Below are 17,500 nucleotides of genomic sequence, written 5' to 3'. Positions count from 1 at the left end.
AACATCGTCAATTCGGAGGACTTCATTACCCAGAAATCCTGAAAAGATATGTCAACCACACTAAAAGTCATCCTGATCACGTGACCTCACATTCGGTTTCATTTTGCGGAGCAGTCTGGCCTCCAGTTCGCCCCCAGAGATGTCCACAAATTACAAAGTGCACGGGCCAATCAGGGACCTGCCTCGTAGTTGACACCATAACCGGCCAATCAGGGACGCTGCTGGCAAAACAATAATGGCGGTAACATTAACATTAGTAGAGTAAACACTAAGTGCAGTTAGTGTAGAAATAGACTCAATAACAACAATTCAACAAGAAGACTTGGACTTGGATTGGATTTGGCGACGGCACAATGCTGATTGGCTGAAGGAGTTGTCTGTCAAGGCAAGTACTCCCAATGATACGTAGAGCAAAACAGACTCTGAGATCATGTGACCAGGATGGTTTTAGGCGGCTGTTTAAGAGACATTTGGGAGGATGCTACTATTGATTTCCAATTTGTCACTTCCTGTGTGGAGAAGATTTCCCAGCAGTGACCAACCTGACTCTAATTTGGGGCTGGGATGTTCTTCTGTTGCAGCCACACTTCCTGTTAGATGGCTGTATTTTTTTACATAAGAGACGTGCTTAGTGTGTTGACATCATCACGTCTCAGAGAAAGCTCCACATAGTTTCAAGATGGCTTATAGAGTCTGACATCGCTGACTGTCTGCAACTTCCACCAGCCTGTCTGAAGATGAAACCAAACACCAAGAGAAGATCAACCTGCTTCCCTTCAGCAAGACCTCATTCAAAGAGGAAGCGTGTCTTCTCTGCGCTTTTCTCTCCAGTTCTGAGTAAATACATTTCAAATAAATAGTCTTTTACAGCAGTTTCTAAATCCACATGAGAACAGATGCACTCATTCTCAGGCGAACTCGTGCTGAGATGCCAGCAAGATGGTCGACACGTATTTCCGGGGGGAAAACAGCTGAATTATGAATTGCAGTGTGTAGTACTCTTAACAGTGACCTATAAATGTGTTTGTATCTTAACTTCACCCTGAAAACTGGCTTCCAACTGCTCTTCACCAGTCCTGTTTGAATCATCTCAGTGCAGCAGAGGCGTATCTTGAGCTGCGGGAGCCATCGCATTAACATGTGATTAGCATGAGAATGAACTCGTCCATATTTCTGGATAATAAATCATAAGGTCGGCTTAGGCTGTGTGTCCATCTAGCTTCTTTTCCTAGGCTCCTTTTTTCAGTTGTTTCCAATGAGAAAGTGCGCTGCGCCCAGTGTCTATTTTCACAGCGCTCCGGCTCCCAGCGCTTCCAGCTGAAAATATTTTAACTTTTCAGAAAGACGCTGGTGTCGGGTGCTTCTTTTCTGGCAACTAAACATATGGAGAAACTATCACAACAGAGACAGAAAGGCTCAATTGGGAGAGCAGATTGGCTAGACAATTAATATTTCTGGTGACTGTTGTGTTTTTTATCACAGAACGTGTGTTGCTAGCTTGTTAGCTGTTGGCTATCAAGCTAGCTTCCTAACGTTATTTTCAATCTGCTTGATTGCATATTGAGCGCTGGGATCAGCGCTGCCCAGTGCACTTCCAGGGTTTAACCCATTGATACCTGATGCAGCATTTGTGTGTGCGTATCCCTTTAAGACCACGAACCGGGTTAACGCGGTTCGTGGTCTTAAAGGGATACGCACGCAAATGATGGATATACACACAAATGCTGCATCAGGTATCAATGGGTTCACTGTCAGAAAAAGAAGCTATATGGACACACGGCCTTTAGGGATGCTGGATTTTGATCAATTCATCCCACAGCTCTTCATTGATTTTGAGCAGAAGGTTGACACACACACATATTAATACAACACACATATACGTGTCAAGCCCCGCCCCCCATATACACACAAACACGCCCACCTCACACTGTCATTTTATTCCCATATCCTTCCCATTATAAGCAGTATGAAAGCGTCTTGACTGGACTGGAGTCTCCTGTGGGAATTGGGAACAAAGACACAAAAGAAAACAGAGAAGTCGCGCCTTTTCTTTCGGCTTCCTCTCTCTCTGTTCACACTCTCCTTTCTCCTCAGCTGTGAGTGTCTCTGTCTCGCTGGCCAGACTCCCCTCCCTTCCGGGAGAGTCGTCTGGCTGCACAGAAACAGGCTACTGGGATAAACCCTCCCCTGCTCTACAGCTGCTCTCCCATTGGAGCGACTGTTTCAGTGGCGGTCGAATGTCCGCTCCCCGCTTATTACAAGCTCTGTCATTGGCTCTGACCATGTCAATCAGAGCAGCTTCCGCTCCCTCCTCCCTATGTGTCGCTGTAAATAGTGCCCTGCCGCCTCAGTGAAAACAACAACGCTAACTAGCTAGCAAGCTAACGGCAGAAACCGTTTTTCCAAGGGCACTGCCGCTAAGCGCCGCCCATCGCAATCCCACAATGGAGACCTGCACCGCCTCTCACGGTAGGGAGGGGAGGCTGGCCAGACTCCTCTCACGGTAGAGAGGGGAGGCTGGCCAGACTCCTCTCACAGTAGAGAGGGGAGGCTGGCCAGACTCCTCTCATGGTAGAGAGGGGAGGCTGGCCAGACTCCTCTCACGGTAGAGAGGGGAGACTGGCCAGACTCCTCTCACGGTAGAGAGGGGAGACTCCAGACTCCTCTCACGGTAGAGAGGGGAGACTCCAGACTCCTCTCACGGTAGAGAGGGGAGTCTGGCCAGACTCCTCTCACGGTAGAGAGGGGAGACTCCAGACTCCTCTCACGGTAGAGAGGGGAGTCTGGCCAGACTCCTCTCACAGTAGAGAGGGGAGGCTGGCCAGACTCCTCTCACGGTAGGGAGGGGAGGCTGGCCAGACTCCTCTCACGGTAGAGAGGGGAGACTCCAGACTCCTCTCACAGTAGAGAGGGGAGGCTGGCCAGACTCCTCTCACGGTAGAGAGGGGAGGCTGGCCAGACTCCTCTCACGGTAGAGAGGGGAGGCTGGCCAGACTCCTCTCACGGTAGAGAGGGGAGGCTGGCCAGACTCCTCTCACGGTAGGGAGGGGAGGCTGGCCAGACTCCTCTCACGGTAGGGAGGGGAGGCTGGCCAGACTCCTCTCACGGTAGGGAGGGGAGGCTGGCCAGACTCCTCTCACGGTAGAGAGGGGAGGCTGGCCAGACTCCTCTCACGGTAGAGAGGGGAGGCTGGCCAGACTCCTCTCACGGTAGAGAGGGGAGGCTGGCCAGACTCCTCTCACGGTAGAGAGGGGAGGCTGGCCAGACTCCTCTCACGGTAGAGAGGGGAGGCTGGCCAGACTCCTCTCACGGTAGGGAGGGGAGGCTGGCCAGACTCCTCTCACGGTAGGGAGGGGAGGCTGGCCAGACTCCTCTCACGGTAGGGAGGGGAGGCTGGCCAGACTCCTCTCACGGTAGAGAGGAGAGGCTGGCCAGACTCCTCTCACGGTAGGGAGGGGAGGCTGGCCAGACTCCTCTCACGGTAGGGAGGGGAGGCTGGCCAGACTCCTCTCACGGTAGAGAGGGGAGGCTGGCCAGACTCCTCTCACGGTAGGGAGGGGAGGCTGGCCAGACTCCTCTCACGGTAGGGAGGGGAGGCTGGCCAGACTCCTCTCACGGTAGAGAGGAGAGGCTGGCCAGACTCCTCTCACGGTAGGGAGGGGAGGCTGGCCAGACTCCTCTCACGGTAGAGAGGGGAGGCTGGCCAGACTCCTCTCACGGTAGAGAGGAGAGGCTGGCCAGACTCCTCTCACGGTAGAGAGGGGAGACTCCAGACTCCTCTCATGGTAGGGAGGGGAGGCTGAAAAATGATTAGATAGTGAGAGAGCCCCAAGGGCACCTGGCTCCTATGTCACACACACACACACACACACACACACACACACACACACACACACACACACACACACACACACACACACACACACACACATACACACACATACACACACACACACACACACACACACACACACACACACACACCCGCAATCATCAGCTGTCAGCTGCTCTGTTTTCTATCTCCCTGACCCCCTATGGCGCCATCTCTCTCTCTCTCCCTCCCTCTCTCTCTCTCTCTCTCTCTCCCTCTCTCTTTATAAGCCTGACCTTTCAACCCCGGGCCCAGGATGCTCTATTGATCTGATTACACACACACACACACACACACGCACACACACACACACACACACACACACACACACACACACACACACACACACACACACACAGCAGAAACCCCCTTCCTTTCAGAAAGCATTTGTATAATTCCCCTATAACCCAATGACCTCTTGGAAATGAATTCAGCACACTATGATTAACTGAGAGACAGACAGGGTTTAGACTGGACATGAATTCAGCACACTGATCAACTGAGAGACAGACAGGGTTTAGACTGGACATGAATTCAGCACACTGATCAACTGAGAGACAGACAGGGTTTAGACTGGACATGAATTCAGCACACTATGATCATTGCAGAGATCAGTGTGATGAGAACTACCTTTGGGAAAAATGAAAAATGAAAAATCTGAATTCTGTGTAGTTTGATTATTTAGTTTGGCTGATGTCGCTAACATGGAGGGGGCTGGATTGGATTTATGACCTATATTGCAGCCAGCCACCAGGGGGCGATCGAGATGTTTAGGCTTCACTAGATAGAGTTGTTGATGCATGAGCTAAACCTGTTTTTCTCTCTTTGACTTTTTCTTTCCAACCGATCGATCGTCCTCCCCTGACGTGGTACCGGCGTACAGGTGAGTCCTCCAGCCACTGGTTTCTACCTTGAACACTTAGACGACAGAACTTTGTCTCATTTTTAGAGCTAATATAGATATTTTGTACTATGTCCATAGTATTTAAGACCCATATTTAACACTACAAGCTATAACATAAACTGTACAAGTTATAACATAGCACCATAACTGTTTAGCCTATATTATGTCTATATCGTCGCTGTCTAGCGGGGACCTCGTATGTCCGTTTTTTCTAAATCTTTGTCATAAATCAATGCCATTGGTCGCTCTTCATGTCTGTCTGTGGCTTTTACTAAATGTAACCAGTGGAAAAGCATTCAAACCATCTTGTGTGAGTAAGTCTCGTAATTCCATTCGCCCTCAAACCTCAAAGCTCCGCCCCTACCTCCGTCTCAAGCCGCCCAGGCAGGAAAACAGACACGGGCAGATGAGCCGTGTATTTCTGACTTTCTTTTGTTTGTTTCTGGCTTCGTCTGACGTAAATAGATCAATCAAATGTTTTTGAATGATCCCGAAACTGCAAACTCATTTAAACTATGCAGATGGAAGTGGTTTCTGATGAGAGTAATGCTACATGTAGCGTTAGTGAGAGGCTGTCCTCCCCCGAGACAGCGCCCCCAAGTGGGCCTGGGAGCGGGCGAGGAGCAGCGGCGCACGCCGTGTGCTCCAGAAGGGTTGCAGCTACGCGAGGCTGCTCGCCCCGGAGAAAGTGCCTCAAACTCACACTGATAATCCTCTAACACCATTTGAGCTTAATTCAGGTAAGATATGAATAATGTAATGACACATCCAGCGAGAAACTGACTATTATGAAGAAGACATGTGCGAACTTTGACTACGTGGTGTTCAGTATTTTAAGAACTTTTTTTTTCTTTTCTGAAAAGTTGCCGTTTTGGAGACACGAGGTTTCTGCCCGACAGCGACGATATGTTGAGCCTATACCAGTCATATCTCTAATATGCTTAACAACCTCACTGCAAAATGTCATAATATATGTTTAGCCTATATCAGTCATATCTCTAATGCTTAACAACCTCACTGCAAAATGTCATAATATATGTTTAGCCTATATCAGTCATATCTCTAATATGCTTAACAACCTCACTGCAAAATGTCATAATATATGTTTAGCCTATATCAGTCATATCTCTAATATGCTTAACAACCTCACTGCAAAATGTCATAATATATGTTTAGCCTATATCAGTCATATCTCTAATATGCTTAACAACCTCACTGCTATCTGTCCATCCCTCTCTGTCTCTCTGTGGCTTTACCCTGGACTAACAGCAAAGATCCTTCAGGAGTGTAAGTACTTCATGTTAACATCATGTCTCTCAGGTAAAGAGATGAATGAGATTCAACAACACAAACCAGCGCTGACACCCTCCCATCTGGAAAACCAAATGATAGCTAGAATCATCCTAAAAGTCATGTCGTGTGTTCCCAATATTATTAATGAACTTTAGTGAATGACAGACTAGAGACAAATAAATATACCCTATATATATATATATATATATATATATATATATATATATATATATATATATATATATATATATTAGGGCTGTCAAACGATTAATTTTCTTAATCGCGATTAATCGTGCGATTAACTATAGCTAATCGCGGTTAATCACATCTTTGTATCGCCTGTTTAAAATGCCATTATTTTGCATTGCAAGCATTTTTAATTCGATATAAATAATTCTTACCAGTGTGTCGTGATTGGGAATCAAATTAATGCAAATAAATGTACTTTGTGATCTTGAATTTTTGATTTATTTTCAATTCAATAGAAGTGCAATGTAGACAGGAGGTCACAAAATGTCTACAAAATGCATCTTGAATAGAAAATAAATGCACAATAATTGTAAACAATCCAGAACCGATACTTCCGGTGGCGGCGCTGTGGAGCAGTCGAAACCCAAAATGACACAGCCGAAGAAGGCTGTATCTGAGCTAAAAACTTTGGCACTTCCATGTGAATAATGGCTCGGTATTGGAAACTGTGTATTGATAACGTGCATATGATATGATATATATATATATATATATATAATTTCCATGCCAATGATCTCTCACACCCTGGCTTTGCTGTAAAATGCTCTTATGGTTGCCATAGTAACATGAAGGATATGTCAGTTGCCAGTGGGATTAGTTGGTACAGTAGGCATGGGCAGCCCTCTCTCTCTCTCTCTCTCTCTCTCTGTATCTTTCCAGCTCGCTCTCTCTCTCTCGCTCTCTCTCTCTCTCTCTCTCTCTGTATCTCTCTCTCTCGCTCTCTCTCTCTCCCTCTCTCTCTCTTGCTCTCTCTGTCTGTATCTCTCCAGCTCTCTCTCTCTCTCTCTCTCTCTCTCTCTCTCTCTCTCTCTCTCTCTCTCTGTATCTCTCTCTCTCTCTCTCTCTCCGTATCTCTTCAGCTCGCTCTCCCTCCATCTTCTCGCTCTCTTCTGTCTATCTGCTTCAGAGCAGCGAGGGCTTTTCCTTTCATCTAGCAGGCGGCTTGTTATGCTGTGTTAGGCTGTGTGTGTGTGTGTGTGTGTGTGTGTGTGTGTGTGTGTGTGTGTGTGTGTGTGTGCGTGTGCGTGTGTGTGTGTGACATTGCCGTTTGCTTTATTTTGTATGTTACATACAATTGGCCAAATTATTAGTTAGTTTATTATGAGCTAGAAATCCTGCCAGGTGCAGGCACTAAGCGGCCATTTTCTCCAATGATAATCTTGAGCAGCCGACAGGAATATTTTGTCTCGCCGGTTCTCAACTCATATTCAAGGTTATGAAAACTAGATTTTGATTGCAAAATGCATGAAAATATAAATGAATGGTCTTGTTTTGTTTCTTTGGCAAGTGACCATGGTATAAGCGGGTTAATGCACTTCGAGGTGTCCATTATCAGAAATGAATGTACTTTGCCTCTGACGGTTCACACCTCCGCGTCGTTATCATTCTGATAATGGACACCTCGTCGTGCATTAACCTTTACTCAATGCACAACCTCACTCATTTAACTCTGTCTGTCTATGTCTCCTCTCTCTCTCTCTCTCTCTCTCTCTCTCTCTCTCTCTCTCTCTCTCCACAGTGAAGCAGCCTCCCACCATAATCAAGCAGTCATTGAAGGACTACATTGTCGACCCCAGAGATAACATCATCATCGAGTGCGAGGCCAAGGGCAACCCTGTGCCAACGTAAGCAAAACACACACTGTCATGCACACACACACACACACACACAGAAACACACACAGAGCTCTTCTGAGCATCACTCCTTCACTGATTCTCTCTCTCCTGCATGCTGTCCTCCTCCTCCGCTGAGCTACTCCCTCCATCCCTCCATCACGTCACTTATTCTCTCTCTTCTCTTTTGTTCCCACTTGTCCTATACAAGTCTCATCCCACAGTCATCTCTCTCTCTCTCTCTCTCTCTGTGTCTCTCTGTCTCTCTCTCTGTGTCTCTCTCTCTCTCTCTCTCTGTGTCTCTCTGTCTCTCTCTCTCCCTCTCTCTGTCTCTCTGTCTCTCTCTCTCCATCTCTCTCTAGCTGTGTTTCCATTACAGTTTTTCGCAAAATAATTGCGATATTTATACAATTTCGACAAAGTACAATTGCGACTTGCAGTTGAGTTTGAAGTCCCGTCTCGCGAGATCTCGTAGAATCTCGTAAAATCTCTTCTCGCGAGACTCCACTTTAAGGAAGATGGACGGGTTACTGCGTAACCTCCTTGGTGTTGGCACTGTGATTTCAGTTGCTGCTGATGCTGCCGTGACTATTTTAAACAAGACGAAGGCAGCTCGACAAAACATCCAATCCAGTAGATGGTGCCAGTGACCAAAATATTAGGCTGCTACCCGCACCAAAATATTACCCACAATCCCATGCGCCCACATTTTACAACATAAATCGCCCATTAATCCTCATAAACAGCATTTAAACGTGTAATAATGGATATATGAGTCGGTAAAACAGTTTTTGTAATTGTTTTATTTTATTTTATTTGGTGAATGAATGACACCATGTTACAGACACAGATCCACCAGGCTTAGTTATAAATAGGTTTCCATATGATTTCCGTATTAGGTTCAACTGACCTCTTGCGGCTGGATGGATAGACGCAAGTTGGTCAACAGTAGGCTACAGTCCTGACATCATGAATGATGATTGAATGATAATTATTGTATTTCTATGTTCTATGTAATATTTTGGTCACTGGTATGGGTCACATGACGTGCAAATGCATAAAATGTGTTTCCATTACACTTTTGCGATATACTGCTATATCGACACGTCTGAAAAACCACCTCATGAGAGCGCAAAAACTTTTTGCGATATTTGGGAGGTTTTTCGAAATGTACGTGTTTCCATTACCACATTTTATTGCGATACTTAGATTTTGCACATTTCTGAGGGTAATGGAAACACAGCTAGTGTTTCTCTCTATCTCTCTCTCCGTCTCTGTCTCTCTCTGTTGTCTCTGTGTGTGTCTCTCTCTCTCTCTCTCTCTCTCTCTCTCTCTCTCTCTCTCTCTCTCTCTCTCTCTCTCTCTCTCTCTCACCTTTTAGTTACACACACAATGCACAGTGTTGGGCAAATACTCAATGAGTTACTTATGACTGATCTTCCTTACTGTATAAATTGTATTGCCATCTCAAATATTGTAGATGGTGACCTTGAACTTGTATTTTTGTTTTTGCTTTTGAGAAAATCTTAATAAACAAAGTTTAAAAAATAGTTGCGTATTACTGATTACTAATCTAAAAAGTAATACAATTACTTATTACTTGGTTTCAAAAGTAATTAGTTACATTACTCATTATATTATGTTACTTTCACTACCCGCCTTCTGAAAAATGTACAACCTGTTCATCCAGCTCCTTTTAGAACTGAATCCACTTTATTGGAACAATAATGAACCTTCCAGGAGGAGGCGACAGAGAGCCAAACTGCACACTTTAGATGTATTTACCTACCTAGAACAAAAACGAATGGTGTTGTGGCAACACAGTAGTGTCACATAGCCAGACCACCTACATGTATCTCCACACTGTGTTAGCTGTGTGCTGCCAGCGCTGGAGAAAGTCATGTTGCAACTTGAAGTAACTTGGATTAGTAACTGTAATGTAATTACTTTTTGGAAATTGTAATCTGCCACCACCTAAAATGACTCGCGCATTGGTTTTGCTCTGCAGGACAGAGATCAGCAGCCTGTTGCACCAGCTGAACGTAAGTTCTGTCTTAAGTTAGGGTGTAAAGTCCACACTAACTGCTACGTTCAAACTAGTTAGTTTGACACTAAAGTTGTGTCTTTGTTGAGTTGCACCACGGAGACGTAAGATACATCTTAACTAGTAGTCCTTAAACCTCACACTAGCCAAAATAGTGTCGCAGAAAATGACGTGTACAGTATCTGTGACCAATCAGTGAAAAGCACGGTGGAAACGGTGTTTATTTACCGTTGTTTAAGTAAGTGGAGTGAAAACAGGACATGTTGCCCCCCGCAAATTACTATATTTCATCAACACTAACCAAATGAGAACGTTATTGAGTAACGTTCGTTTAGGTTCATGTCATGATACTGTTAACATTTATCTGTGAGCTCTTCATCAGTATTGTAGGCTAATTTACCACCATCCTGCCTCACTAAATTGTTGCGGTTATTTTAATTTGTATGCAGTGCTGCAGCTTGTGGGAAACAAAATCGTGAGTCATAAATATCAAAGGGTGTAATCATTTATCACGGAGAACACGTTACCGACGCAAAACAACGATGCGCCACGGTGCCAATGCAATTCGTGCCAACTGCTATTTTACGGAGGACTTTACACCTAGTAAGATGTAGGTGTAAATTTTAAGTGCTAACTTATGCCTACGTTGTAACTATTTCACTTGGTGCAACCCAAATATTTTTAGTAGTGCGTAAACTCGGACTTAGTGAGACTTTACGTTCAAACTAGCTTACGTTCCAACTTACGCACAGCTGGTGCAACCCACTGCTGAGGAGAAGGAAAAGCAGGTGTGATGGGATGGTTTATGATCTGGATCACATCTGGATACAGATCACATTTTAATAGCAGGTGTAAATGGGCTGTTTGTCTCTTGTCTTTCTTTTTTCATTCTCTGCATCTCTGTTCCTCATTCTCCCATTCCCCTCCACCTCCATTCATCCTCTGTCATCAGCCAACCTGTCCTATGTCCAACCTGACTGGGCACAGAAACCAGCCAGGCTCTGCCCAGTCTGACCGCCCATTCACCCACTATTTACTGTAGAGACACACACACACACACACACACACACACACACACACACACACACACACACACACACACACACACACACACACACACACACACACACACACACACACACACACACACACACACACACACACACACACACACACACAATGGTCACTGGGTCTCCTGTGGTTACATCACTGGAGGTCTGACCAGCTCAGGACAGTGGTCCCATTCAGCATTACATTGTTTATTTGGAGACAGATTGGCTTTACATAAGACATGCACACACACACACACACACACACACACACACACACACACACACACACACATTCTCCCCTTCCCAGGACAGGCATTGTGCTCGAATAATGCACCCAGTTGACTATTCATGCTCATGAAACATTCAGCGAAAGGGATCGTTCACTCATTCACTCCCAATCAGTCTCTCACCACACACACACACACATACATATACACACACGCACACACATACATATACACACACACACACACACACACACACACATACACACACACACACACACACACACACAACTCTGGCCTTCAGTCCAATAGGGGCCCATTGTTCCGTGGCGCCCTGGCTCGCTGCTTCGCTCCGCTGCAGCCCAAACAGGGCGAGCAGCATCGCCACTCGCCCTGAACATGACAGGAAGCCCAAACAGGGCGAGCAGCACCACCACTCGCCCTGAACATGACAGGAAGCCCAAACAGGGCGAGCAGCACCGCCACTCGCCCTGAACATGACAGGAAGCCCAAACAGGGCGAGCAGCACCACCACTCGCCCTGAACATGACAGGAAGCCCAAACAGGGCGAGCAGCACCACCACTCGCCCTGAACATGACAGGAAGCCCAAACAGGGCGAGCAGCACCACCACTCGCCCTGAACATGACAGGAAGCCCAAACAGGCCGAGCAGCACCGCCACTCGCCCTGAACATGACAGGAAGCCCAAACAGGGCGAGCAGCACCGCCACTCGCCCTGAACATGACAGGAAGCGTCTTTTCTAAAAGCCCCCTCGCCCCCAAATACAGCAAGCTCACTGTTCTTCAATCATTACAGAACCTCCTGGAAACACAGCAGGGATGAGGAGTAGGCCTACAGTACTAACACAAGTGTGTGTGTGTGGTCATTAGCTTTAACACAAGCTAACACAGAGGGTGTGTGTGTGTGGTCATTAGCTTTAACACAAGCTAACACAGAGGGTGTGTGTGTGTGGTCATTAGCTTTAACACAAGCTAACACAGAGGGTGTGTGTGGTGTGGTCATTAGCTTTAACACAAGCTAACGCAGAGAGGGTGTGTGTGGTGTGGTCATTAGCTTTAACACAAGCTAACGCAGAGGGTGTGTGTGTGTGGTCATTAGCTTTAACACAAGCTAACGCAGAGGGTGTGTGTGTGTGGTCATTAGCTTTAACACAAGCTAACACAAGTGTGTGTGGTGTGGTCATTAGCTTTAACACAAGCTAACGCAGAGAGGGTGTGTGTGGTGTGGTCATTAGCTTTAACACAAGCTAACGCAGAGAGGGTGTGTGTGGTGTGCTCATTAGCTGTTTGTGTTACCATCACCTGTCAGTACGATAATATCTGACGGCAAGTGACACGCAGAGAACATTCATACTTTCTGCTTCTGACAATTAGAGTCCACGTTCAATCGTCAATTTCAGGTCGGATGTGCATTTTCTCCTAATCAAAGACACCAAAAACCTGCTTCTGTTAACAGGGTCGTTGTTGGGTAACTTGAGTATTATAGAAAGTTCCCACTTCCCTGGTCCTGTTAACCGCATTGTTGGGTTGAAGCTATTCACCTCATGTTGCCACGCCCATTTGACCCGGTTGTGTGGTCGTGTGACGACTTCCGGCTAAAAATAAATAAAAATAAAATCCAATATCATCTAACATACCAAATAAAACCAAATGGCAATGTCTAAGAATGCAACGCATGTAACTGGCTCGTTAAGTCTCGCATTCCAGGGAATTACGTTAACGTCTGCGGGTCTTATAGACGTAAGTGGCTCGAGCGCTCGGAGGAGAGAAAACTATCTGAAGCTTTCTTTGTTGGAGTCCAGGTATGTTTTACAAGAAAGTGCTCGTCATTGTCGACGATAACGTTGTCTGACCTGGCTAACAGTGGATACTCGCTTGCTTGCTGTGTACCGAGCTCAAAGTAGTAGGCTACGTTCTTTATTTTACCCCCTGCACTGTCCGCTATAAAAACAACTCTCTTATTTTGCGCCGTGACCGCCGGAAGTGTTAACAGGACCCGGAAGAATTTGGCCCACTGTAAGGTCTGAACATAAGGTGAATATATTGAGTGAGGCACCATTGGTGGGGGGCGAAGGTCAAGATGATTGTGAATAATTATGCCTCAGCCGGCAATAGCTGAGCCGGAGGCATTATGGTTTCCGGTTGTCCATACGTCCATCCGTCCGTCCGTCCGATGTTCGTTAATGTGAAATCTCAGGAACGCCTTCATGCAATTTTGTCAAATTTGGCTCAAACGTCCACTTGGACTCAAGGATGAACTGATTCGATTTTGGTGGTCAAAGGTCAAGGTCACTGTGACCTCACGAACACCATTTTCAAGTTCGTTAACATGATATCTCAGTAACGCCTTGACGGAACGTCAAAGTCACTCTGGACAGACACGGATGACGAATGCTCACTTGTTGGTGGAGACATATATGCGGTGCGGTCGATCGAGTTTTATTTTATTTTATTTTTCCTGTAATTCGGCCTGACATGTTTGCTGTCTGTTGAAACCTTGGGATCTTCGCTGCAATTTAAAATAAAGCTCTTTGGGTTTCATCAAAGCTTGACTGCAAAAGTAATGTTAGTAATGATGTTCCTTCATGCTGTGTCGAGAAGACACAAAACACGTGTTAGTAATCACCGATGGAAGCATCTACATCAAAGTATCTACTCACCGGAAACCAGGCAACAATTCACACACAAGTTGCTCTCTCTTTACGAACTCCCTGGACTCTTTCTTTGCATTTGTGCTTCAGGTTCTCATGGCGAAGGAACGGGAAGTTTTTCAACATCGTGAAAGACCCCAGGGTGTCGATGAGGAAACGCTCGGGAACCCTGGAGATCGGTTTCCGCAGCGGAGGCCGGCCGGAGGACTACGAGGGCGAGTACCAGTGTTTCACCTCCAACGACTTCGGAACCGCCCTGTCAAACAAGATCCTGCTCCGGGTCTCCAGTAAGCACACGCGCACGCACGCATGCACACACACACACACACACACACACACACACACACACACACACACACACACACACACACACACACACACACACACACACACACACACACGCACACACACACACACACACACATCAACAAGCAATATCTGCATTAAGCAGATTATATCGTGAAACGTTTTCACTCTTGCTTGTGGAAGAAATGTTTTTTTGTCAATAAATGATCTGATGAATAATGATAGAAACATATTTGTGGAATAATTCCTGGTGTAACTGTTCTCTCCATGTTTGACTGTAAAATATGTCGGCCACAAATTGCTGTTGATGGTCCTATTTATTATAAGTCCGATTTACTTAATTAGACCAATTAGTCTGAGCAACATTAGCTGACAATAAAGACAAAGGTTTCCAGTACGAATCAATTCTGAAAAGATACATTCTTGTTCATCCTGATGGATTCGCGCGAGATCATGAGATCACGAGATCATGAGATCATGATCACATAACAAATCCATGTTGGCACGCTCTAATCTCTTGGTTGGAATCAGCGTGCCGCTGTATGAGGCAGCTGTGGGCGGGACTTAGGTGTGACGCCAGCCAGAAGGGAGCCTGTGATAGACATGATAGACAGATGGTTCATCCAATCACCTGCCAGGTAGCTTTTTGAAAAGTACCTGCTTCTTTCAAAGGTTTGCCGAGCGGGTTCCCAGATGGTTATGTGAAAACAAGGGCCCTGGCAGCATTGGGTTCATTATTATCTGCATCTCATATGATCAAAATGCTGTAACTCATATTTTTATTTTTTATGACGTTCCAAAACGTTGCTCAAAATTCACTTGACATCTGGATGGAAACAGCTGGTGTCTACCAGAATATATCATTATTTTCAACTCTCTCTCTCCTCCCCCTCCTCGTCCTCTTCCTCCTCCAGAGGCTCCTCTGTGGCCTAAGGAGGTGCTGGAGCCGGTGGTGGTGACTGAAGGCTCCCCACTCGCCCTGGCCTGCAACCCCCCACCAGGCCTGCCCCCTCCATACACCTTCTGGATGAACAGCTGTAAGCAGCATAGATACACACACACACACACACACACACACACACACACACACACACACACACACACACACACACACACACACACACACACACACATATGTACACAAATGCTACATGCCAGAATATGATGTTTTTGAGGTACATATGAAGAGAAAAACAAAGAATAAAATACCAAAACAGAAACTGCCATGACATGTTGTTTCTCTTAAAGGCCTTGTTACATGTTATGGTCGTTGGGGACAGCGTCCATCTCTCCCTGTTTCTCATAAGCAGCTCGTCCTCTCCGCTGACCTCTAACATTTCTTTCATTGAGTCTTTTGTCCCTCGCGGGCTTCCTCCTCTCTCTCCGTTTGTCTCCCTCAGCAGTTTGAGGGAGGCGTCTCAGTCTCACAGCTCTCCACACCTCTCTCCTGGTGTGGCTTCTGCTACTGCTGAGCCAGACCAAACCTGTGTGTGTGTGTGTGTGTGTGTGTGTGTGTGTGTGTGTGTGTGTGTGTGTGTGTGTGTGTGTGTGTGTGTGTGTGTGTGTGTGTGTGTGTGTGTGTGTCTCTGTGTGGCCTGTAACAAAGAGCTGAGAGAGCAGCTCCAGCCAGAAGCCATTTTACAGCTACAGAGAGACACTGTAAATTGCCTTCATTAACTGATGAAAACTGCTCATCTGGTTTGTGGTAGCCTGGTATCCAGCCCCTAATGTATCTCTACAAAAGTGAAAATCACAAGGCTTAAGCAGGCTATAGCTAACTGCTGTATTTGAGGCTATCCAGCTAACTACTGTATTTGAGGCTATCCAGCTAACTACTGTATTTGAGGCTATAGCTAACTGCTGTATTTGAGGCTATCCAGCTAACTACGGTACTGTATTTGAAGCATGAAGACATTTCATCTGTCAAGTCAGATCCAGGAAATGAAATGAAATGGTCTAGAAACATCTAGAAACGAGGCAAAATAAGACTGAAAAGGAGACAAAACTCATGAAACAATTTGATTAGCATTGGAATCTCCCTACTGGTATATCTGTTCACTAAGAAGAATAGGATTTTAAGACGGATATATCTTGATCTTGAAGGTAAATACACTGTGACACATTGATCTTGAAGGTAAATACACTGTGACACATTGATCTTGAAGGTAAATACACTGTGACACATTTAGATCAACATTCAATCATATTCACCTTATGTTCAGACCTTACAGTGGGCCAAATTCTTCCGGGTCCTTTTAACACTTCCGGCGGTCACGGCGCAAAATAAGAGAGTTGTTTTTGGAGCGGACAGTGCAGGGGGTAAAATAAAGAACGTAGCCTACTACTACTTTGAGCTCGGTACACAGCAAGCAAGCAAGTATCCACTGTTAGCCAGGTCAGATAACGTTATCGACGACAATGACGAGCACTTTCTTGTAAAACATACCTGGACTCCAACAAAGAAAGCTTCAGATAGTTTTCTCTCCTCCGAGCGCTCGAGCCACTTACGTCTATAAGACCCGCAGACGTTAACGTAATTCCCTGGAATGTGAGACTTAACGAGCCAGTTACATGGCGTTGCATTCTTAGACATTGCGGTTTGCTTTTATTTGGTATGTTACATACAATTGTCTAAATTATTAGTTAATTCAGAGTTAGATGATATTGGAGCAGCCATCAGCCATTTTATTTTATTTTATTTTTAGCCGGAAGTTTTGATACGGCCACACAACCGGGTCAAATGGGCGTGGCTACATAAGGTGAATAAAACCCCATGAAAAAGTGGGTCATGCTGGTATCTGGTGCTCTCACCTTATGTGAACCTGCCACAGTCACACCCAGCTCATATCAGCATGTAGATCATATCAGCATGACATGTTAGTCCAGACACGTTACACGCCAGCGCATGATGAAGACCGCTGGCCCGGCTGCTGATTGGTCCTCAGGCATCGTCTTGACGACCATACGGCGCCCATCAGGTGGCACAGTTACAGTGTGTGTTAGGATGACACATGGGCAGGGTTAACAGCGCTAACGAGCAGGAGCTAATTGAATAGACGTCGATCTGGACTGGATGTGTGTGGATGTGGTTCTGACGATACATAAAACACTGTCATTTATTCACACATGGTCTAAATCGAACTTATATGATCGATCCTGGATGATTCTATCACATGACAATGTAAGTTGAATTGACTTACCGTACTGTTTACAAGCGCTGTCTTGTCCAATTAAAATGAGTGTGTTTTTGGGGAGAGAAACAAATCTGATCT

The 17,500-nt window shown here is 45.8% G+C and overlaps 1 protein-coding gene across 1 annotated transcript in view; it reads left to right on the top strand.

Moving 5' to 3' along the window:
- Positions 1 to 17,500, top strand: part of nfasca (neurofascin homolog (chicken) a) — a gene marked incomplete at both ends in the record, with an annotated part of 70,427 nt that overhangs the window by 1,614 nt on the left and 51,313 nt on the right. Inside the window, 4 exons of the mRNA XM_083660648.1 lie at positions 6,045 to 6,062; positions 7,837 to 7,942; positions 14,013 to 14,209; positions 15,143 to 15,265. Of these exons, the coding sequence (XP_083516774.1) occupies positions 6,045 to 6,062; positions 7,837 to 7,942; positions 14,013 to 14,209; positions 15,143 to 15,265 (444 nt within the window). The remainder of the gene's footprint in view (positions 1 to 6,044; positions 6,063 to 7,836; positions 7,943 to 14,012; positions 14,210 to 15,142; positions 15,266 to 17,500) is intronic.

The sequence above is a fragment of the Poromitra crassiceps genome (genome assembly GCF_964638095.1).
Source record: "Poromitra crassiceps genome assembly, chromosome: 25".
Classification (NCBI taxonomy): domain Eukaryota; kingdom Metazoa; phylum Chordata; class Actinopteri; order Beryciformes; family Melamphaidae; genus Poromitra; species Poromitra crassiceps.
This window is presented reverse-complemented; position numbering and strand designations above follow the sequence as displayed.